This window comes from Muntiacus reevesi, chromosome 10 (genome assembly GCF_963930625.1).
Source record: "Muntiacus reevesi chromosome 10, mMunRee1.1, whole genome shotgun sequence".
NCBI lineage: Eukaryota > Metazoa > Chordata > Mammalia > Artiodactyla > Cervidae > Muntiacus > Muntiacus reevesi.
In genome coordinates, this window is record NC_089258.1 from 49,270,830 (window position 1) to 49,295,945 (window position 25,116).

Genomic DNA, 25,116 nt, shown 5'->3' on the forward strand with positions numbered 1-25,116 from the left:
TTATTTTTGTTTTGAAAGTAGGAGATCGTTGAACCCCTCTTTGCTTACTCTGTCTGAATATTTTGGGTCAAGTGTGGCCAATGAGCTGTGTGCCTTCACCTGGGTGGATAGAGGACCACCATATTCTCATAGCTGACAGCACATGTTCTGATGGAGCCCAGATCTGTGCCGTCTCACTAAAATCGCCCCGTGTCCTGAAGCCCTGCCCCCTGGAGGCACAGGTCCAAGAATATCAGCCCATCCCTGATAATTCCAATCCCACCTGGCTTCTCTGACAGACGCCTCCTCTCTATTCCTGTGACGCTCAGAGGATCCCATAAAGTAGAGCATTTCTCAGGCCCACTAAGCCTTTGAAATGACAAAGTTGAAGATCAGATGATGTTTTGTTTTGTGAGAATCTAAGAAGGTACTGCAGGGTAGGCAATGGCACCCCACTCCAGTACTCTTGCCTGGAAAATCCCATGGACGGAGGAGCCTGGTAGACTGCAGTCCATGGGATCACGAAGAGTCGGACACGACTGAACGACTTCACTTTCACTTTTCACTTTCATGCATTGGAGAAGGAAATGGCAACCCACTCCAGTGTTCTTGCCTGGAGAATCCCAGGGACGGGGGAGCCTGGTGGGCTGCCATCTCTGGGGTCACACAGAGTTGGACACGACTGAAGTGCCTTAGCAGCAGCAGCAGCAGCAATGTACTGAGGACTTAGATCCTGAGACAAGGGAGTAAAAGAAATAGGCTGTGACCCAGGTCACAGAGAAAGACCCAGGTCTCAGAAGTTTTGGGAGGTCTGGGCATGGCCCCAATGTGCCAGCTGTCTCCCTGATAGTTTCATCCCCTTGTGCCTTCAGCCAGCAGCTCCCTGCCTTGAGGTGCAGGGCTCTGCAGAATGAAGACATTCCCCCAACCGTCGCTCTGTAGGAAGGAAGGAGCACAGTTTGCTCTTCCTAGGAGGTTCTCTCCACGCAGCTCAGTGGCTGTTCTTGGACCTACTCAGGTCTTTTCCTGCTGGAGAAGAGAGGCAGCCAGTGAGGTGGGTGATCTCTGCCCACCACCTCCAGTGCTTCTCAAACTCTGCTACTCGTTTGATGACCTCAGAGAAGCAGCAAGCCCAGTGCCCAGGTCTCAGAACAGATAACCAGGTCTACTTGTAAGGAGGATCTGGGCGTATATACACATTGCAACTCACCAGCTGAGTCCAGTGTGGCCAGAGTGAGAATAAACCAGTACAATTGCTTATCATATTCTCTACGCAGGGGACTCACATGGTACATTGTTAATGTGCGTATGTGGGGATCTGGGAGGGCCTGATTCTGTGTTTTTAATAAGGTCCTCTGAAGCTCCTCTTTCCCTCAATTACAAAATCTATCTTGAGTAAAAATAATATTCAGATCCTCTTCAAGGCTTAGAGATAAAAACCACATAAAACATGCCTCATATCGTAGAACTTTATTAAAATTGAAAGAAAATTTTTTATTCTATGGTAAATTTTATAAAATTTGTGGGAGACATTATATCAGTTTTACCAAAATTATCATTTAAAAGGAAGGTGGGAACTTATTCAAACTATTTTTTCATACCAACTATTTTCATACCAGTGTTATATGATAACAAAATCCAATAATGCATTGTAAGGAAACCTCAAATTTCCTCATGAGCATAGATACAAAAATTCTTAATAAATAGTATATTATTTGTAATATGTAATAGCATATTAAATCCATATATAATGGATCGTGACCTAGAGGTGATTATGCAAATTTGATTTAGGGCAGAAGGAAGGCTCTGCTGGGGGCTGGGTGCAGGGCCTGCCTGACAAGGATGTTGAATGTGACTGAATGATCTTTCTACATCTCTTGAGATGATTGTGTAGTTTTTCTTGTATATTCTATACAAGAATAAATAGACAAGGAAATTTCTATAAATATAGAAAGAAAATTTTAAAACAAACTTTATAGTAACACTTAAAGAAACATAAACACAGACATGGATGTCTCCCACCATGATTTATAGACTCATCTCAGGACAGGGCACAGCTGACCTTCTGCAGAGCAGAGTCAGGCTCTTTAGGCAGGTTCCAAATGTTCAGATACAACCATCAGGTATAGATACTATCATCACTCCCTATCTACACAATGGTTAAAAGTTACTCCTAGAATTTGCCTCAATTGCTTATAATAGATTTAGGCTGACAGATTGACATTCAGTTTGATAAGTGCCCTGTGACAGACTCGGATTCCATGAGCAGACAGTGCAGTGTGGGCAGCTGTGTCCCCAGGGTGCTCCGGTCCCCCTGCTGTTTCGTGAAGGCTGGCGGTCCAAGGTGAACAGTAAGAGCCCCATTGAAAGATCTGGATGAAGCCAGGCCAGACATAACCCGAAGGAGCCCAGGTGGTTCCTCCGAGTCTCTGAATGGCCTGATATGCTGGGGAGGGAGGTTGAGGCAGCTATCTTTGGATGGGAATGCACTAGGGATTTATGGACCCAGAGTATTCCAGGTCTAAACCCTGTCTCTGCCGTCCATGCCATCCACAGATTCCCTGTGGGTCCAAGCCTCCACTCACCATGGAGTCTTTCTCCTGCGGTGGGGATCCATCTACCTCCCTGGTCCCAGGATTTGGTTCCTCATTTTCTGATCCTGAATGAGTTTGCAGGGTCCCTACCATTCACAGCGACCAGCCATCTTCCACACATACTAGAGATTCTCCTCAATCTTAACTTTTATATTTCTTCTGTAAAAAGAAAGAGAAAACTGTCATATTCATATGGAGAAACAAGACATTCATGCCCCCTCGACCCCAAATGGGGATCATGAAACCTCATGACTCATTTGACTGCTGCCTAGACATTTCTCTATTCTTTCCTGATTACCCACTCGCAGATTAGGATCTGGACTCTGTTAAAAGTTTTATGCAGAAATGTGCATTTGAATTTGCACCCATAAAAGACTAAATTTAGAGACTTTGGTTATGTGTATCACAATCTAGGAGATAAAAGTGAGAGATTTCACCACATGTATATAAATAGCTGTGCTAGGAGAAGGCTATATTTAATATTGAGCCATAGGCATTTGAAAATAAAAAATATTTATTTAATTTGATAATTTAAAAAAAACTGAACTCTCCCAACTGACATCAGAGAAGGCAATTTTCAGATACAAATTCACTTACCCAAATTATTGTCTTCTCTCCTGTTTTTTGAATCTTTCATCCACAGTGTCTCATTTTTACCTAGCTAATAATAATGTGAAATGTATTTTTCAACTAAAGATGAACAAATAATTTTTTAAGCTTTCAGTGCCTACAGACAATAGCATCGGGTTTTCATAACTGCTTATCCAGTGTCCCACATCAATCAGAGTAATAAGATGCTAAGTTCCTTAGAATTTGAATCTTCACATAATAATAACATTCAGAAGGATGTATTTTATCAGCCTCTGTTCTCAAATTTACTGAGATTAAGTGATCTAGATCATTGTATGTGTGTGTTCATTCACTAAGTTGAGTCTGACTCTTTGTGACCCCATGGACTACAGCACGCCAGGCTTCCCTGTCCTCCACAATCTCCCAGAGTTTGCTCAAGGTCATGTCCATTGAATCGGTGGTTCATTTCATCCTCTGCTGCACCCTTCTCCTTTTGCCTTCAATCTTTCCCAGCATCACGGTCTAAATCTAAATCCTTATTTGACACCATACCTAAAACTCAACTCGGAGTTGATTAAAGATTTGAAGATAACACCTAAGATTGTAAGCCTCCTAGAAGAAAAGTAATATGCTCCTTGTCATAGTTCCCAATCAAGGGAAAAGGGGGTAAGGAAAAAAAAATAGCATGTATATTCAACGAAAATCTAATCAGCCTTTAAGAAAAAAATTGAGGTCTTGTTCTTTTCCAGAACACGGATAGACCTTGTTATGATGCTAATGAACTAAGTCAGAGGCTGAAGGCAAACACCAAAGGACTTCACTTCTGGGTAGAACAGTAAGAACAAACAAAAAAGAAACAAACCAGATGACAAAAAGAAACACACAGATATACTGAGCAGAGTAGTGAATACCAGTGAGCAGGTTTCAGGGGTAAAGGCACGATGGTAAAGTGATCAAATGTGTAGTGACAGTGAGAGAGGAAAATTCGGGTGGTGAGCATGTGTAAGGTTTACAAACATTGATGTGTAAAGCACATCTAACTTTAACACACAATGTTAACTCAATTTATAAACTTAAATTATAAAGACACCTTACCCTATTGCCAGGCCAAATCACCATGTATCTTTACTATGGACGTCTTTTCTGAGCGATATGTTGAACACCAAATTTAAAGCAAACTATCCTAAAATCCAGTCGTGCTCCTCCTCTCTGTAGGAGATGATCAGAGAGGTGGGGGAGTAATGCCCGCACTGAGGGAGATGCAGCTTTGAAGGTGGCTGAGGACCAGTCAAGGAGGAATTTCGCTTTCCCAGCTGACCTGAGGCTGCTCCAAGGTCACATGACCTTGTTGAGAGTTTCTTAGCCAAGTGACATCATCTATTACCTTTGGTCTAACCACATCTGAAGACATGTTAAGAAAAAGAAATAATTCACAACTTCACTCATGTGTGGAACACAAAAAACAAAAAGAAAACAAAAGAATTTTAAGGAAGAAAAATGTTGACAGGATAACAAATACAAAGATACACAGACCTGAGTAGTGGAAATCAGAGAAGCCTCAGACAAAATGGGGCAGCAAATAGTAACAGAGGAAAACTGCATTTTTGGTGCTGAGGAGCTGTGTGGTTCACAGAAGCTGAAATGTATGGCTGTCCACCTATAACTTCATTAATATTATAATGGAATGATACCTAAGTTTAAAAAAACTTAAAACTAAGTTGAAAAAATTTAAAGAATCAGTTCCACTGTCTAAAGCCACATCACTATATAATTTTACCCTTGTCGTATTTCCCTAAGGGACTAGCAGAACACCAAATTTAAACCACACAGCTGTGAAGCTCTAGTCTGCTGTGAAGCTCTAGTCTATCAGCAGATGCTCAGAATCATGAGTGCTGGACACTCCAGCTGAGATGCACCTTCCAGGGTGGTTGAGTAGAGTCAGTGGGGAAATTTCCCTTTCATGCGGACTTTATACTATCCTAAGTTCACATGACTTTGATGAGGTTTTCTTAACCAATCAAGGTTAGGTAAGCTATAGTCTTGGAGAAGAAAATGGCAACCTACTCCAGTGTTCTTGCCTGGAGAATCCCAGAGATGGGGGAGCCTGGTGGGCTGACATCTATGGGGTCACACAGAGTCGGACACGACTGAAGTGACTTAGCAGTAGCAGCAGCAAGCTATAGTCTAGGAGGTCGAAAAGAGTCACACATCTTAGTGACTGAACAACAGCAATCACCCTGTATTTATCAACATCTTGAAGACACATTTAGAAGAGAAATAGCTTATGAATTCACTTAAATGTGGGACACAAAACATATTTAAAAAGAAAATAAGTAAAAAAAAAAATGAGGAAAGCAAATGATACAAAAACAAACACATATTCTCACAGAACAGAGCAGTGGATGTCAGAGGGTAGCAGCAAGTGGACGGCCAATGAGTAAAACTGGTCCACAGAATGGTAACAAAAAAAACCCAAGTTTTTGGTGCTAAGCAATTTTATGGTATGCTGGAGCTGAAGTATATTGTTATACACGTGAAACTTATCTAATATTGTGACCAGTGATAACCTAGAAAAGAATAATTAAATTAAAATTTAAAGTATCAGCAGCCCATTGCTTAAACCACACCAGTACATAATAATATCTGGTCTACTGTCCCATTTCTCTGATGGACAGGCTGAATGCCAAATTTATTTTTTATATAGCAGTAAGTTTATTCAACTCAACAGCAGTAAGCAGGTATATCAAATAATGTCGAAATGGACAAGTGAACTCCAAATTTACATAAAACAACCTTAAATCCTCCACTCTGCAGCACTCCAGCTAGGCTGGTCCCTAACCCTAACCCCTGTTGGTCAGTAGACGCTCAGAATGGAAGATGCTGGACACTCTTGAGTCCATCTGAAAGTGGCTGAGGAGGATCAGTGGGAAATTTCACTTTCCTGCTGCCTTTGATTCTGCTCTGAGGTCACATGACCTTAATGAGGTTTTTCTTAACCAAATAAAGGTTATGTATCAACCTTTGGCCCTGTCATGTCTTATAGACACATCTAGGAGAGAAATACCTTGTGAATAGACTTATATATGGAACACTGAAAACAAAGAAAAAGAATACAAAAAGTAAAAAATATTAAAGACAGTCAGTGTCACAAAAATAAATCCATATATTCACAGAACAGAGCAGTTGCTAGCAGACAGTAGCAGCAGAGGGATAGCTGATGGCTCCTCTGTCCATGGGATTCTCCAGGCAATGATATAGCAGTGGTTTGCCATGCCCACCTCCAGGGTATCTTCCCTACCCAGGGATCAAACCTATGTCTTCTGCATTGCAGGTGGATATTTTACCATCTGACCCACCAGGAAAGCCCAAAAATAGGTCAACAGGATGGTAAAAGAAAAACCTCTATTTTCTTGGTGTTGACCAATTCTATGGCATACTAAAACTGAAATATAATCCTATACAAGTAAAACATGTAATATTGTAACCCAATCACACCCTAGAAAAACAATTAGTTTTTTTTCCTTTATTTTTATTAGTTGGAGGCTAATTACTTTACAATATTGTAGTGGTTTTTGCCATACATTGACATGAATCAGCCATGGATTTACATGTGTTCTCCATCCTGAACTCCCCTCCCACCTCCCTCCCCCTCCCATCCCTCTGAGTCATCCCAGTGCACCAGCCCTGAGCACTTGTCTCATGCATCCAACCTGGACTGGTGGTCTGTTTCACACTTGATAATATACATGTTTCAATGCTATTCTCTCAGATCATTCCACCCTTGCCTTCTCCCAGAGTCCAAAAGTCTAATAATTAGTTTTAAAAATTAAATCATCCATGCCTCAGTGCATAAAGCCACATTTATGCATATTTTGTCTATGTCTAGGTTCTCTGGGGAATACACTGAACACCAAAACAAATTTTTAAAAAATCAAACAACCTGAAATCCAGCTGGGTACCTCCCATCTGTCAGTAGATGCTCAGAATGGTAGGCACTGGACACCCTCCACTGGAGGAGATACAGCCTCAGAGGTGGCTGAGGGTCAGAGGGGAGAATTCCCTTTCTTAACCTTGTTACTGCTCTGTGGTCCTGCAACCTTGTTAAGATTTCTCCTGGCCAATTAAGGTCATGTATCAGCTTGTCCCATCTGTGCCTGAAAACAAATTAAGAGAATCTTGATAGGAACACACTTCATCCCAGTGGATATCCGGGAAGACTCCCTGGAAATTTCAGTTCAGTGTGGGTGTGTATCAAAGGATAACTTTCCAAGTCCTGCAGACAAGTGGGGGCATTTGCTTTGTGACAGTATTTCTTTGTTTCAAAAAAGACATTGCACTAATTATTTTCAAAACTGACTTGTGTTAAGGCTGATAGTTTGGGGCATTTTATATTCCTGCAGCTTTATTCCATGCACTTATGTGGTGGTAACAAGGCTGGGTTCCTGTTTAGTGAGAATGCTGGGTTCATAATTCAGGAATCAGCTGAGTAAGACAGACACTATGATCATGGAAGGAACTCTTCATCCACTTGGCTCAGTTCAGAGGTTTGGGGGAAAAGTAACAAAGAGATTTCTGAGGTCTGGGAGGGCAGAGATGTCTGTCTGTTGAGCCTCAGGTGGTTTCTCTCTGCAGACATAGATTGAGGGGCTCAAATAATGTAAGACCAGATTTCTCTGAGACTCCCCCATGAGCTTGCCTGAGCAGGGTCATGACATTCTGGGAAACCTGACCAGTGGAGCTGAAGATCAGAGCTGTGTCACCACCAGGGCCTGAATGGGGTACATGAGGATAGCAGGACATTGGAGTGAGTGGAGTTGAGTTGTGTACAAAGAGCTATGGAGAAAGAGGGGACTCAGAGAATGGGGCTGAGTCTCTGCCCACTTTACCAGATTGTAAACCTGTGTCCCTTGTTTACAGGAACTCAAAGAAATCAAACAGTAACTCTGAGCTTCTTTAGCCATGGACTTTATTGTTTGAATATTTGCAATTATTATTCTATACACAAACGTTAATTTCTTACAAAACTCTGTATTCCATATTGCTAGGTCACTTCACTCATTTTATGTCACATTTCCATCAAGAACTATTTCCCCAAATCACAATCTGCCTGATTGTGTGCTGTTGTTCAGTTGCTAAGTTGTGTATGACTCTGCGATGCCATAGACTAGCCCACCAGGCTCATCTGTCCATGAGATTCTCCAGGTAAGAATACTGGAGCGGCTTGCCATTTCCTTCTCCAGGGTTTCTTCCTGGAACCAGGATCAAACCTGTGTCTCCTGCATTCACAGGCAGATTCTTTTCCACTGAGCCACTTGGGAAGCCTATGTATTACAGTTTTCTTTTGGGGGTTCCCCCTCCCATACATGATCATTCTTTTCTGATGTGAAATCTAGCTGTAGCTCCACTGTGACTTTTAGGACTGCTAGATCCTCAGTGTGAGAATTTCACATTAACTGAGAAATAAATGATCACTGAAGACTTCTCTTCCTTCATGACACTGAGGGTGTATTATATAGTCTGAGCACAGGTAGACCAGTGGGCTTGCTCTATGGAGAAAGAATTCTCATAACTTTCCATGAAATCAGTTCTCGAGGATAAATTATTTAGAAGTATGCTTTGATGTTGCTCAACATACTTTGGTATTTCTCAAGTTTTATAAATAAAGTGTCTTATTTTAGTGTTTATTTTATTTTCAAAGAGTTTCTTGTGCGCATCAAGCCTGGGGCTCACCTGAGTATTTGTTAAGAGTGAATCACAATCCCAGTGATTCTCCACATGTTGTGTGTTCGTGTGTGTGTGCATTAGTTGCTCAGTCATGTCCAACTTTTTGTGACCCCATGAACTGTAGCCCACCAGGCTCCTCTGTCCATGGAATTCTCCAAGCAAGAATCCTGGAATTTCTTCCTTTCTCCAGACCACATGGAGCAGCTTCATACTGAAAAATTAATCATGAAAGAAGAACTAGGGGTTGCTTATCCTCTCCTCACATACTCTAGGGTCTATAAAGTTGGAAGGTGCTGCTGAAAACATTCATATTGTGTTTACAGAGTGAGCTCTGCTAAGTTACCTGAGGTCAGGCAATTGACTAAAGGCATAGACAGTGCACATATGGGTCCACTTTCACAGGTGATGCCTATCTGAACTGTGGATGGAGTATGATGCCTGCAGGAGCCTCCATGTTGATTAAGTCACCTCAGGTTAGAACATCTATGGAGGGCCCTTCTGCTTTTCTCTCCTGTGCTGGGTTCCCTTGTGTTGTCTAAGGGAAAAAGCAGGAGAAAAGTATTCTCCACAGAGCTGACATTCATAGGGCTGCTCTCTGCTGTGGGTTCTCTATGTTCTCTCAGTTTATTACATTTACTGAAGGCCTTCTTACACACAAGGCAAGCGTGCTTTCTCTCTTATGTGGATTTTCTTGTGCATAGAAAGCCCAGAACTATAACGGAAGAACTTCCCACACTCAAGACATAGATATGGTTTCTCTCCAGTGTGAATTTTATTGTGTGAATTAAGGTCCCTTCTTTGAGGAAAGGCTTTCCCACACTGATGACACTCATAGGGCTTCTCTCCTGTGTGAGTTCTCTCATGTTCTTTCAAGGAGGAATTTCGACTGAAGACTTTCCCACACAGTTGACATTTGAATGGTTTCTCTCCAGTGTGAATCATGCTGTGTCTCTTGAGGCTGGCACATCTACTAAAGACTTTCCCACACTGATGACATTCATAAGTCTTCTCTTCTGTGTGACTTTTCTCATGTTGTTTCAAGGAGGACTTTTGATTGAAAACCTTCCCACACAGTTGACATTTGAATGGTTTCTCTCCAGTGTGAATCACCTTGTGTCGTATGAGCCTAGAGCAATGACTAAAGACTTTTCCACACTGATGACACTCGTAGCCATTCTCTCCTCTGTGAGCTTTCTCATGTTCTTTCAAGGAGAATCTTCCATTGATGATTTTTCCACACAGTCGACATTCAAATGGTTTCTTTCCAGTGTGAATCCTCTTATGTTTGCTGAGGCTAGTGCAACTACTAAAGGCTTTTCCACATAGAGGACATTTATAGGGCTTCTCTCCTGTATGAGTTCTCTCATGATCTTTCAAGGAGCAACTTTGATTGAAGACTTTCCCACAGAGTTGACATTTGAATGGTTTCTCCCCAGTGTGAATCTTCTTGTGTCTGCTGATGCTAGAGAAATTATTAAAGGATTTCCCACATAGAGGACATTCATAGGGCTTCTCTCCTGTATGAGTTCTCTCATGCTCTTTCAAGGAGAATCTTTGATTGAAGACTTTCCCACAGTGTTGACATTTGAATGGTTTCTCTCCAGTGTGAATTATCTTGTGTCCTCTGAGTCTAAAGCAATTACTACGGACTTTTCCACACAGAGCACATTGACATGATTTACCTCTAATGTGAATGTGACCCTGTCCATTAAGGAATGAACCTTGACTAAGTGATTTTTCACACTGTTTGCTGACATTATGTTTCCTTTTTAAGGGAACTGTTGAATATTGAGGTGAAGATGTAGGAGTAAATTCATCACTCAGATCAGTACATCCAGCAGAATTCCCTTGCAAGTGAGAAACCTGCTTTGGAGAAGGAGATATGAGACTGTTACTGGTTTGCCCAAGACCAAGCAGACATTCATTTGCCTGCATGTTCACTGTAGAGCGTCAGCTGGTAAATTTCCTGTTAAAATGTCTCCAGTGTTACATGTAAGCACGTCTTGTGTTACTCCCCTGTAGGCATAAACATTCGCTTTTATAGCTTCCTACCTCAAATATCAGATTAATTTTGAAGATGAGCAATGTTTGTATAACTGACTTTTCCCCCTTAATTCACTGGTTGTGGTTTTGAGCTCATGATTCTTAACTGATTTCAGACTACCGAAAATTTTTTTCAGAAAGAGCTCAATCTCAAATTACACATAGGCAGTGGTTCTCAATTACCAACTTATCTCACTGCCGGGTCTTTCATTTGGATGACTGGGGTTCCCACCCATGAAACTTACCATTGCCTTGGTAGGGGATATGTGCTTCCTGTAGACACTTGGCATGAGTTTCATTTTTTGTTTTCTAAGGGGTCTTTCACTGCCTAAAGAAATGGAAAAAATATAGAGTTTAGAATGGCATTAGGAAAATAGAAATATAGATAAATACCAAAGTCCTCCATTTGAGTATGTTTCAAAAATTGGCACTCACATGGAGAAACTGTGTATATAACAAAGAAATACTCAAGGTAGTAAAATACTTTAAAAGTCATTGTCTATTAGACAAAACGAGGATTAAAATATAAAAAAGTAATGTGGGGAAGAGACAGTGGGTCAGAAAAAGATGGAAAAAACATTAAATGAGAGGATCAAGACAGGAATCACTATGTGTAAGTTTCAGTGCAGCAAGTCCACACGTATTTAAAGAAAAGAAAGTGGCAGGAAGACACATGAATTGGGATCATAGGTACACAGAATGGTAAAAATGTGAGGAACATGCCCCAATGTCCTCACTTTCATTTAGGATAGATCACTCATGTCTCAAAACCTTCAGCTTTGCTTCCAAGGACTTAGTCACTCAATGAACAGAACCTCTTTGCAGCGAAGCCCGGGCCTCTGATGCTCACCTGGTCTCTGACCTTGGAAGCCTCCTGCTTCACTCCACAACTCTTTTCCTTGTTCCAGCTGGGAAATCACATCTGATTTGCTGATCTGATAGCCTGTTTGATTAAAAAAAAAAAAGTATGGATTTTGAGTCTGGCCTAATTATCCTTTGGTATGCTGAAGCCCAAGGTAAGGTACTGAGGAAAATAAAGAGATAATTGAAGGTCAGTGCCGGCAACAACATCTTCACCAGACAGAATAGTAAAGGTCCTTCAGCAGACCAGGAGGAAATCCAGAGCACCAGCAAGAACAGTGAGGCTGTCTAAGGGCTGATGCCCGTGCACCAGTTCAGAGAGAGATCACAGAATCCTCAGTCTTTTCCAAATGGGAAAGATCAAAAGACTCTACAGTGGGCTGAATATTTCTGTCAAACAGGATCCAGCAATGATCCATCTTACAGGAAGAATCAAAATTATGTCATATATAAGACTCTGCTCTCAAGCCTTCTTGGAGTGATTGGAACAGAAGAATTATTTTTAAAATATCTAATCCTTTTATTTATGCATTAAAATATCCATTGAATCCCCAGTTCTGTTCTGAGTCTAGAAACTGAGTAGCAACAAAGATGAAATCTGGCCAACAAAACCTTTCACTGTGGTGATGAAAAGTGCCACATAAAAAAACATCTTCCTTTTAAGTGGTCATGGGGAATATCAGAGAATCAGGAAACAGTTGCAGTGGGACACAGGGAAGCTGTTTTAAATCCTTGTTTAGCGAATGAATGAATGCAATGGACACAGATGCATGTACATCTGTGTTGAAAGGCTCACCTACAGAGACCAGGTGTGTAATAGTTTCCATCATCACATTTCTGAACAGGTTTTTCTGGGACTTGTCCAGCAGGCTCCACTCTTCCTGGGTGAAGTCAACGGCTACATCTTCAAATGTCACCAATTCCTAAAACATCAGGGATATTCTGATTTAGACAGAGCAGCCTCTACTGCTGTCCAGAGTGGGAAGGTTTAGCTGAGGAAGGATGGGGACTGGGTGGATGATGATCATGCTCCATGTGAGGTTCCCTGGTTCCCTGCAGCACTGAGCTGGTGTCTGCCTTTCAGGTACTTTCAAGGATACCTATACACTCAAGAATCCTTATTTTACAGAAATATCACATGACGTGTGTTTTAGTATAATTTGGAAGTTTTTCAATAACCTGGTAATTAGGACTTCTAGAGTGGTGATTATGAAATATTCACTTGAAAATGTATTATTAAGTTTCTCTTTTTTATTAACTGGACAGATTTCCAATAATACAAACAATAACTATGATGGGCTACTTTTAAACCATGACTATCGGTTTAAATTATGTCCCTAGGGGCTTCCCTGGTGGCTCAGAAAGGAAATTATGTCCCTGGGGAACTTTAGATTCTCCAAAGAGAAACTGCTTTCATAACTCGTTATGAGTGTTGAATCACCCAATATATTGTGGTATGAACAGTTTCTGGCCTAGCAAACCTATGTTAAATACAAAACGTTATTGTACTAATCATGCAAATGTCAGAGAATCATAAAGAGTTGTCTATAGTGTTCCCAGAACTGAACAGGGTTCATACGGAACTCGGTACCAGGAGATGTTGTCTCTCTCAGCACTGTAGGACTCAGGTGTTCAGAACACACCCTGAGGTCAGACGGTTCAGCAGCATGAGTCATGGACTCTCAGGCTGCAGTGAAGGACAGACTGAGACTGGCTATTCCTGTGGTGGGAGGACACCCACCCTCTGCATTCTCAGAGATCTTGACCTTAGTTATCCCTGTTTCTCTTGTAATCTAACATTGTCTCTACGGTGAAGGATGAAAGGAGCCTAGTTATTGGCTTTGTTTTCTTCAGTTTTTAAAAAATCTATACAAGAGCCTAGTTTTACTCTATCTACTCTAGTCTTTCTCTTTTCTTTGCAGACAATACTCCTCCCTACACATTCCTTCCAGACTTCCCTGGTGGCTCAGTGGTAAAGAACCTGTCTACCAGTGCAGAAGACTCAGGTATGACCCCTGAGTCAGGAAGACCCCTGGAGAAGGAAATAGCAATCCATTCCAGTATCCTTGCCTGGGAAATCCCATGGACAAAGGAGCCTGGTGAGTTACAGTCCATGGGGTTGCAGAGTCAGATACAACTGAGCAATTAAACAACAACAACAGCACATTCGTTCCAGTTCTCAAATATGAGTATAAACCAGACATCTTGGAATGTGAAGTCAAGTGGGCCTTAGGAAGCATCACTATGAACAAAGCTAGTGGAGGTGATAGAATTCCAGTTGAGCTATTTCAAATCCTGAAAGATGAGGCTGTGAAAGTGCTGCACTCAATATGCCAGCAAATTTGGAAAACTCAGCAGTGGCCACAGGACTGGAAAAGGTCAGTTTTCATTCCAATCCCAAAGAAAAGCAATGCCAAAGAATGCTCAAACTATCGCACAATTGCACTCATCTCACACACTAGCAAAGTAATGCTCAAAATTCTCAAAGCTAGGCTTCAACAGTATATGAACTGTGAACTTCCAGATGTTCAAGCTGGATTTAGAAAAGGCAGAGGAACCAGAGGTCAAATTGCCAACATCCGCTGGATCATTGTAAAAGGAAGACAGTTCCAGAAAAACATCTACTTCTGCTTTATTGAGTATGCCAAAGCCTTTGACTGTGTGGATCACAATAAACTGTGGAAAATTCTGAAAGAGATTGGAATACCAGACCACCTGACTTGCCTCTTGAGAAATCTGTATGCAGGTCAGGAAACAACAGTTAGAACTGGACATGGAACAACAGACTGGTTCCAAATAGGGAAAGGGGTACATCAAAGCTGTATATTGTCACCCTGCTTATTTAACTTATATGCAGAGTACATCATGAGAAGCAATGGGCTGGATGAAGCACAAGCTGGAATCAAGATTGCTGGGAGAAATATCAATAACCTCAGATATGCAGATGACACCACTCTTACGGCAGAAAGTGAAGAAGAACTAAAGAGCCTCTTGATGAAAGTGAAATAGGAGAGTGAAAAAGTTGGCTTAAAGCTCAACATTCAGAAAACTAAGATCATGGCATCTGGTCCCATCACTTCATGGCAAATAGATGGGGAAACAGTGACAGGCTTTATTTTGGGGGGCTCCAAAATCACTACATACGGTGACTGCAGTCATGAAATTAAAAGACATTTGCTCCTTGGAAGAAAATTTGTGACCAATCTAGATAGCATATTAAAAAGCAGAGACATCACTTTGCCAACAAAGGTCCATCTAGCCAAGGCTATGGTTTTTCCAGTAGTCATGTGTGGATGTGAAATTTGGACTATAAAGGAAGCTGAGCACTGAAGCATTGATGCTTTTGAACTGTGGTATTGGAGAAGACTCTTGAGAGTCCCTTGGACTGCAAGGAGAACTAGCCAGTCCATCTTAAAGGAAATCAGTCCTGAATATTCATTGGAAGGACTGATGCTGAAGTTGAAACTCCAATACTTTGGGCACCTGATGTAAAGAACCGACTCATTTGAAAAGCCCCTGATGCTGGGCAAGATTAAAGTCAGGAGGAGAAGGGGACGACAGAGGATGAGATGGTTGGATGGCATCACCAACTCAGTGGACATATTTGAGTAAACTCCAGGAGTTGGTGATGGACAGGGAGGCCTGGTGTACTGCAGTCCATGGGGTCCAAGAGTTGGACACGACTGAACTGAACTGAAAATGCATGATTTGGGGAAAGAATGCTAATGATAGTTTGTTGACTTTTTCAGTAACTTTCAGTAGTGCATATATACTGAGTATTGAGAGGTTACAAACTGAAAAAATGTAAAATGATTCCCTTTTCATTCCAAACCTCACTTCTATTCCTGTCAACACTGAAAAGCCTCACATCAGGTGGTATAACACTGGATTAGCTACACTCAGGGCTGTAACCTCTGACTCTCCAGGGCTTGTGATGTCTTCTCCTCACTGATCTCTACTACTTGCCATTACTGCTCCTAAGCCCCTCACATCCAAAAACAGTCAACAAATTAATCTTTCACCAATCAGGACAAGGGTTGAATAAGTAAAAAGAAATTTTATTATCTCTTCTGTAAATACACAAGATTAGTGCAAGCGCTTATAAATTTGTTTACTGTAAAGAATGAGATTAGTTTCTTGTTATTGATAGATCTGACCCATGATAACTATCCCAGAGTCCTGGACAAAGGTAATTTGAGCTCAGATATCTGAACCCTGTCTGCTTGTGCTTAGAACATAGAAGCCAGTTTGGAAACCTTGTCCATCTAAAGGCACTTGGGGTGTAATTTCAGGAGGAGGCATCACTACTTACCAGGGGCTCCATCTTCAACAGCTCAGTCACCAGGAGCCTTTCTCACGATTTCACTCACAGCCAATCCAAGCACTAGGTAGGTCAATCTGAGGATGGAGAAGAAGCCTTGAGACTCCAGACTTCCAGACCTATCAGAATTCAAGCCCCAACCTTCACCTGGACGTGACCCCCAGCCCCTCAAGCCGAAATAAGTGATGCACCTTAAGAATCTTCTCTGCAGGGTCACATGTAAGATGGCTATAGCCGTTGTGAAATGAAAATGTCTCCTGCCATATTAATAAACATGAAATGTCGCAGCCATCAGCAATTTCTGGCCTCCATAGTGAATAAGAGCTCCCCAAATTGCAATCAAGCAGATGCTGCCACCCCCACCATGTCCCCTTCCCCCACTCCGCCCCCACCCCCACCTCACCCCCCCACCCAATAATTGCTGAGAAGCTGGGGAAATACAGGCAGCAAGACGAACAAGGAAACAAGATTGGCCCCAGGGAGCTGAAGTGCATATGAAGGGAATGAATTCAGTGAGCCCAGAGGCTTGCATCGTCCCATAGAGTGCTAAATTTCTAATCTGATACCTGATCTTTGAAGTTCAGACGGCCTGCTCCCTTTGTTAAAAACTTTATATAGCCTGACTTCCCCTCTGGCTTCCTTGGAGCAGTCAGTCTCTCAGAACTAACTGAGTCACTGCCTCCTAGACTGCAGTCCTCATTTTGCCCCAAATAAAACTTAACTTGCAACTCTCAAGTTGTGCATATTTTTAAGTCGATGATGCCATAGGCTGCTGAACATAGAAAACTCAAGGCTTATCCTGTCTTATTTGTAAGATGTCTGTAGTTTGACCTTCTTTATTAGTATCCTGGTGTCGACTACGAAATACAGTCATAACCTGAAAGTAGAGAGTTATTTTATTTGGTGGCAATGTTTAGGACTCCGAGTCTGGGAGACAGCATCTCAGTAGTTCTGAGAAAACTGCTCCAAGGAGGCAGGAGGGGAAGTTAGACTATATACAAATTTTGTAACAAAGGGAGCAGGCAGGCTAAAAGGACTGAAGAACTCCCAGTGCTGGGAGGCTCATCCCAGATCAGGTGAAGGTCCTTGTTGATATGTCAATCCAAGTGTTAATTTCCAGATTAGGCCCATTGATAAATAAAAAAAGAGTCTCTGGATCCTTTATCTTCTAACCTAAGAGTATCCAGAGATATTTCCCTTGTTGCCTATTACCATACCTAGAATCACACTATGACAATTACTCTGTGTTATAAATGTGATCTGTTTCTTCAAGATGTTTAGCTATCATTAATTTGGCAGGAGGCCTGGTTATACATCATGTAATACAAAGACAACAATTATAAAATAAACAGGTTATTAGTAATACTGTTAATAATGTGATTAAGGTTACAAATAGGGATTTAAGCCATGAGCTTTCAGAACCAAACCATCTTCCTAAAACATCACCCATTAGAAGATTCATGTGGTATGTAAACAAAACACTCAGTTTGAATTATAGCACAGGTGCCCCCTTGAGATGCTGTAAGGATATTAAAGGCCATATGATTTTATAAGACAGCTTTTCTTATCATAGAAACCTCAGAATTTAGTAGGCTAATAGATTGGTTGCATTAATTATTTAATGCCTTGAATGAATCTTGTTCAGGCTTCAATGTGAGAAATAACAATTTCCAATCCTACTGAAGTTGCCAAAAGAGCTGCTAAGTGGTCATACCCATGAAATATAGATCTCTTGGCCCATTGGGCTCATATTGATGGTAAATTTGCTGGAGTCACACTTGTACATAAGTGGCCTTGAGCCCAAGGGAATCCTAAAACAGATGTTTTAGCCAGCCTGGTAGAAGCTAGGGACATAGATTGGACCCACAAAGCCATGAGGTCCCATTAGGTGCCAGCCAGTATATTTCTGGTCTTCTGACCTAATCTGTTCCATATCAGTCATTGTCTTTAAGAGGAATGGTACACTGGCAGTTTTTATATGACACCCAGCTTAATTTTCTAGTGCTGTTAGGTTGATTATCTTTGATATGATTAAATTGTTCCCAGCATGGGGGGACCTTTAGGCTTAGATGACCACAGTCTGGTGTTAGCTAGATAAATCCATCCCATAACTGAGGAAGTGTCCCTCCTAATAGTCTAGAGTTTACCTAACCCTTAAGAGAAAATTCATGTTTATGGCTATGGTTAGAATAAATATGTTTGATTGGCCAAGTGAGTGGGCCCCATCTAATAATATTAGCTGTAGCCCAAACAGAATTATAATTCCTTTATTCTAAAATAAACTTTCTAAGAGTCATAAACCAATCAGAGCCTTGGAGGGAAGAAACCCACCAAGGTAAACCAGAGGTACTGGATCCCGGTAATTAACCACAACCCAACTATTTGATTGATTTCTAAAATTTGCATAAGATCGTGTCCATGATAGAAAAACATTTGATTTATGTGTAAGAGTCCAAGAAACTAAGAATAAAACTTACAAACAATCATATGGGTCAGGTCCAACATCTAGGATCAGCTGTCTACTTCTGATGCTGTCTTCTTGTCCTGGCTTTGGTGTTTTCCTATTATCAGAGTATCACTTTAAAATGAGTTTGAAGCCAGCAGTTCTCTCTATAGACCAGTCTGGTGCAAGAACCTTTTTTAGGTGGAAAATACGAGTCCAAGAGTCAATTCCCTTCCATTTCACTGCACATGAGCTAGTCAAAAGAACCTGATAAGAGCCCTTCCATCTAGGTTGGAAGGAGTCCTTTAAATGATGTCTTTTTTTCTATACATAACCTCCGGATTGGGGTTCCTAGGTGTCACTAGTGGTAAAGAACCTGACTGCCAATGCAGGAAACATAAGAGATGCGGGTTTGATCCCTGGGTTAGGAAGATCCCCTGGAGGAGGGAATGGCAACCCACTCCAGTATTCTTGCCTGGAGAATCCCACGGAGAAAGGAGCCAGCAGGCTACAATCCATGGGGTGCAAAGAGTCAGACATAACTGAAGCAACTTAGTCTCCTGGTTAATCTCTCATGGGACATCTGATCATCCTTTGAGGATAGATTACTATATTAAGCTTCAGAAACAAGTGCAGAATGACTTGTCAGTACTTTGATTAAACCCTTACAATAATAAATCTCCCTAAGTAATACAGGATCATAGTCTTTCCTTTAGTCTCATCGGTCTCCCTGTAACAGTCTCAAAGGGAGACAAATGATGTTTGTCAGAGAAGATCTGAGGTTGAGGAGAACCAGTAGAAGAGCTTTAGGCCAAGAGAAGGAATAAGCGTCCATAATTTTAGCCATCTGAGTTTTAAATTAATTGCTCCATGTGCCCTTTCCACTAACCCAGAAGACTGGGGGTGATGGATACAATGGAAATGCTGTGTAATCAGCCAACTTTTACACATTTCCTTAACAATTTGTCCAGTAAAACGGGTCCCCCTGTCACTGTGTAGTTCAGAGGGGACTCCCCAGATTGGAATCACTCTTTCGAAAAGCAGCTTCCCTACTGATTGTGCCATGGCCCTTCTGCATTGAGTACAACACAGTTAGGAAACTTGGATATTTCTGCAACATATTACATTTCTGTATAATCACTAAAATTATGAATAGTATCACCGTGTCAGGACATGTCAGATGTTAGAGATATTTGGAATATCTGTATTAATGACATTTACCTATACATCACAATCTCAAGTTTACTTTCAATCATTTGACAGTGTTTTTGAATTAAAAATACCAAATAAAAAACATAGCTTAATATTCATCTCTGAGGTTCCTCAGAGATGTCTCTTTGAAGCATTCATCCCAGAGTCAGCTGGAAGATAAAAAGCTTAGTTAGGTTTTGATATTTGGGAAGTTTATTAGAAATATAAAAAAGATTTTAAAACACAGAATCATGGGTCACTGAAACAATACCTATCCATTTAATCAAGGTCACAAAGAAGATAAATATAGATCATTTAAGGGAACAGAAACTCACACAATATATTATTAGGAGGAACACTTATAACAGACAGAAGTAATAATTCCAGGCTTGCATTAGCTCACTTAACAAAGTCCATTTACTTAGTTAACTTCAATCTAAATTCAAGTTAATCCTCACTAGGAATAAAACTTTTTCCTCAGGGTTCCACTTTTTGTATCCAGCCTTTCATTTTTCAACTAAATAAAATTAACTAGCTCATTCATTTTTTTATTTGACTAAAATGCAGTTTCATTGCTCATATCTTCTTTACTGGAAACATTTTATTTCCTACTGTATTCTGAAAAGTTACTTTATTATTTCTAACAGCTTTAATTACATGTTTAAATTAGAATCCTCAGCTCTTAAAACCTTAATTTTAGTAAAATTAAGAAGTAAGCAATTATGCACTTTATATTGGCATTTTATAAATTGATGAGCTTAAACATAGTGATAATTTTAAAAATAAAATATTAGTTTTCCTATAGAGAACATCTTAGGTGGTATGAAACATTTTCATTAATATTCTCAAATACTTTTAATTTTTTATTTTTAAATTTAATAATTGATGTCTTGTACGTCAGTGTTCAGTCACTTCAGTCATGTTCAACTCTGTGCAACCCTATGGACTGTAGTCTGCCATTCTCCTCTGTCCATGGGATTCTCCAAGGCAAGAGTACTGGAGTGGTTTGCCATGCCCTTCTTCAGGGTATCTTCCCAATGCAGGGATCAAGCCCGTGGTGTCTCCTGCATCTTCTGCACTGCAGGCAGATTCTTTACCAATGAGCTGTTCTCCCAACCCCGGAAGTCCCAATTGATATTTCAGTATCTTTTAAATAAACTTCCACCACTAAGCTTAAATTGGCCCAGTTTTAGAATCTTAAGTTATAAAACATCTGGAAAGATCATTTTAAGTAGACATTTCTACTTTATGATTACTTTAAAGTTTTTATCCTAAAGTTTTTAATCTCATTAACATTTATGTGAAGTTTCATCATGTCCAGTTATTTTCTTGCGAGAGATTAGTAAGGTCTTATTTATTAAACCTAGGTATAATAAAGTATAAAAGTTAATTTCGATGACTATTAATGACATCTACATTAATTTAGATCCACAAACTTAAACATTAATATCAGGTATCAACCTAATATTGACTATTTCCCAGTTCATGTGAGCCTAAAAGTCATCTTGGCTTTTCTTTAAATGTTTTAAGAGCTTATTAAAATTAAATAGATCTCTTTATAAATCCAAATCTAATAAGATCTTTTAGAATTAGAAATATCTCATATCTATAATGTGTACACAGACATAAACAAACTAGAGATCTCATGGTTTCACTAAAAGTTTAGATATGAACCAAGTATTACAATATTAATATAAACTCACTAGTTAACAAACAGCTGGAGTACCTTAAAGTTGCTTTCTTGGATGATTAAGGCTTACTCTCTGTAAGTTTTGGCTGAGCTAACATTCTCAGCAGTTTAGATTTAAAACTGCCACTTTTTCCCCCTGCCTTGGTCTTGTAGGTCTTGCCTGCTTAACTGGGCTTAGTCTAGGTCCTTGCAGCTTCCCTGGTACCTCAGACAGTAAAGCATTCACCTGCAATTCGAGAGACTTGGGTTCGATCCCTGGACTGGGGAGATCGCTGGAAGGCATGGCAACCCACTCCAGTATTCTTGCCTGGAGAACCCCCACGGACTGAGGAGCCTGGCAGGCTATGGTCCATGGGGTCTCAAAGAGTTCCACGGGGTCACAAAGAGTCGGACACGACTGAGCAGCTAAGCACAGTACCTATAGGCCCTTGCAGCTTGTATTCATTCTCTGGATTAGGCATTTGTGAGAGAAAGGCAGTTGTTTAGTTTTTTAAAGAATTGTTTTGTCACCCTAAAGTTACTAAAATCAGTGGCAAGCTTTTTATCAAACTGAAATGTAATTTACGAAGCTCTATGCTCTGTAACTTTAGAGTTTTAATTTATCACGTTATCAAAGGTTTGTATAAGGCATTTAGCAAAGGCCTTTCTGAGTTTACAAATTAAACCAAAGCAAAATCACTATTTTTATTTTATTAACCCTTGCATGTCAGTTCCCAATTTAGTTATTTTGTATGACTCAAGTAACTATTGGTTTCCTCAGTACATTTAGTTATTATTCCCTTAGTGGCAATCTATATGCCATGTTAATCCCACAATATTAATTAAATAAGAGCTGTAACCACCTAATATAAAGCCCACTTAAATGTATTCATTTATATACCTTTTTACCTAGATTCCACCAACTTCTGTACCTTTAGCTTCCATAAGGATCCAATCAACAAGCTTTGGTCTCCGGGGAGAGTTTAGAAGGCTTTTTCTTTTCGTTCCCTGTCTATTTTACCTACTTTTACATAAAAGGCTCTGGAATCCCCAGAGTCAAGGAAGCCAGGCCATTTAGCTCAGTTGTCCCAAAATAACTGGTCAGCTATCTCAGTGTAAATTTTTCTAGCTCCTTAAATACATAACTTAAAACTGCGGTAAATAGAGCAGACTTGTTTAGCTTTTAATGTTGGGTCCCCCTTGGCTCATTAACTTCAGGGAGTGTAGTAATACCAAATCTTGTTTAATAATGTAAATGCCTATTTTATATATCCTATTCTAAATAACCATCCAAAGAATTATTTATTCATTTGAGGTAACCCCCTTTAAAAAGAAAAACAAAACTCAAAACTTTTTTTATGTCATTGAAATAATAGCTAGACCTCTTTTTTTTCCCCCAAGTTTTTTGTTGATAGTCTTAATTGCTCTTACTAGCATCTGTAAGGCCCATTGAGAAGGTCTCAATGAAGCTTCCTAAATCAGTTTTTCTTGTTCAAAAAAGTTCTTAGGTTAATTGAACTTTTGTTTTATAGGTACCAACAAAACAGTTGTTTACAATGAGAGCACTCTAGATTAAAGAATTTGTTAGCTTCTCTAATTTTCAAAGGATCCATCATCTGGCCACCAGTAAATTATATCTTCATAGAGATGCAAGTGATTAATGCAAAAAGCTATTCATTAAGAGTGGAAAGCTGGCTTAAAACTCAACATTCAAAAAACTAAGATCATGACATATTGTGCCATCACTTCATGGCACATAGATGGAGTAACAATGGAAACAGTGACAAACTTTATTTTCTTGGGCTCCAAAATCACTGCAGATGGTGATTGCAGCCATGAAATTAAAAGACACTCCTTGTAAGGAAAGTTATGACCAACCTAGATAGCATATTAAAAAGCAGAGACATTACTTTGCCAACAAAGGTTCGTCTGGTCAAAGCTATGGTTTTTCCAGTGGTCATGTATGGATGTGCGAGTTGGACTGTGAGGAAAGCTGAGCACAAAAAAAATGATGCTTTTGAACTGTGGTGTTGGAGAAGACTCTTGAGAGTCCTCCAACTCTCTCAATCCAGAGAGTCCTCCTTGGACTGCAAGGAGATCCAACCAGTCCATCCTAATGGAGATCAGTCCTGGGTATTCATTGGAAGGACTGACGCTGAGGCTGAAACTCCAATACTTTGGCCACGTCATGCAAAGAGTTAACTCATTGGAAAAGACCCTGATGCTGGGAGGGATTGGGGGCAGGAGGAGAAGGGACCGACAGAGGATGAGGTGACTGGATGGCATCACCGACTCGACAGGCATGAGTTTGAGTAAACTCCAGGAGTTGGTGATCGACAGGGAGGCCTGGAGTGCCGCGACTTGTGGAGTCACAAAGAGTCGGACACAACTGAGCGACTGAACTGAACTGCTTCTTAGAAGAAAAGCTATGACCAACCTAGACAGCATATTAAAAGCAGAGACAAACATAGACAAACAAAGGTCTGTCTAGTCAAAGCTATGGTTTCTCCAGTAGTCATGTATCGATGTGAGAGCTGGACTATTAAAGAAAGCTAAGTGCTGAAGAATTGATGTTCTTGGACTGTGGTGTTGGAGGAAACCTTGAGAGTCCCTTGGACAGCAAGGAGATTAAAAAAAGTCAACCCTAAAGGAAATTAGTCCTGAATGTTCATTGAAAGGACTGATGCTGAAGCTCCAATACTTTGGCCACTTGATGTGAAGAACTGACTCATTGGAAAAGACCCTGATGCTGGGAAAGATTGAGGGCAGGAAGGAAAGGGGTCAACAGAGGATGAGATGGTTGGATGGCATCACCGACTCAATGGACATGAATTTGAGCAAGCTCCGGGAGATGGTGAAGGACAGGAAAGCCTGGTGTGCTACAGTCCATGGGGTTGCAAAGAGTTGGACAAGACTGAGTAACTAAACGACTGAGCGACTGAACAACAAAAATGCAAAAAGATCTCTTATAGGCCTAACGTGAATAAACAAATACACAAAAGAACAACCTATGAAGATCAAATAGGACATTTACAATTCAAAGACACAGAGAAATCTGAGTTTCCCCCTAGAAGGTCTTGCTTAAGGTTTTACCAAGCCAGCTTTTAATTTTTAACTGTGTGCGCATTAAAGAGCCCCCACAATATTTAGGACAAGATTTAATGACTCCAATTAACTAGGTACTTGCAAGTATGAGTTCTATTCTTATGTCTTTCTACAATGAAACCACCTTGACGGCTCTCAACCGAACCCCAAGTATTACTGAATTTCTTTCAATCAAGCCCCCTGCCCAGCACCTTTCCATTGGGTGGGTAATCACCTATTTTTTTTTCCCAACCAGTTCCCCACCCAGTGGGGATTCCTTGGTATCTTTCAACCGAGCCCCACTCAGTATCTAGACCATGAGTGGATATGCCCAGGATATTCCATCCACACCCCACCCCACCCCACCCCGGTATCTTTCCCACTGGAAGGGATTAGATAACCTGCTCCACCACCAAATAAAACTCAGAATCTCAACCAGTGTGGGAGATTCAAGAACCAGGAGAGACTTACGCAAATTGATTTGCACTTCCTAGGAGGTGGATGGGTGCCAGGGGCCACTGCTGGTGCCAAAGCTCCTGTTCCTCATGGAGTTCAGGCGAAGGAGGGAAGTCCACTCTGGGTCACTTCATTGATCACCAAACTGTCGATTAAAAAAATATGTACAACTTGAAATTGT

General features: G+C 40.7%; 2 protein-coding genes across 2 annotated transcripts in view; one reads left to right on the forward strand and one right to left on the reverse strand.

Moving 5' to 3' along the window:
- Positions 1-25,116, forward strand: part of LOC136176660 (beta-defensin 103A-like) — a 174,784-nt gene that overhangs the window by 35,469 nt on the left and 114,199 nt on the right. The gene's annotated exons all lie outside the window — the stretch shown is intronic.
- Positions 9,459-16,095, reverse strand: LOC136176358 (zinc finger protein 596-like). The gene is made up of 6 exons (XM_065946521.1): positions 16,084-16,095; positions 12,568-12,694; positions 11,761-11,853; positions 11,156-11,238; positions 9,611-10,730; positions 9,459-9,460 (listed from the first exon to the last, which is right to left on the reverse strand). Coding segments are annotated over exons 1-6 (1,437 nt in total).

Coding starts and splice junctions, on each gene's coding strand:
- LOC136176358 (XM_065946521.1), bottom strand. Junction 11,239..11,760: donor CTTCCAAGGTCAGAGACCAG/GTGAGCATCAGA, acceptor CCATTTCTTTAG/GCAGTGAAAGACCCCTTAGA. Junction 10,731..11,155: donor TATCCCCTACCAAGGCAATG/GTAAGTTTCATG, acceptor TCTCCAAAGCAG/GTTTCTCACTTGCAAGGGAA.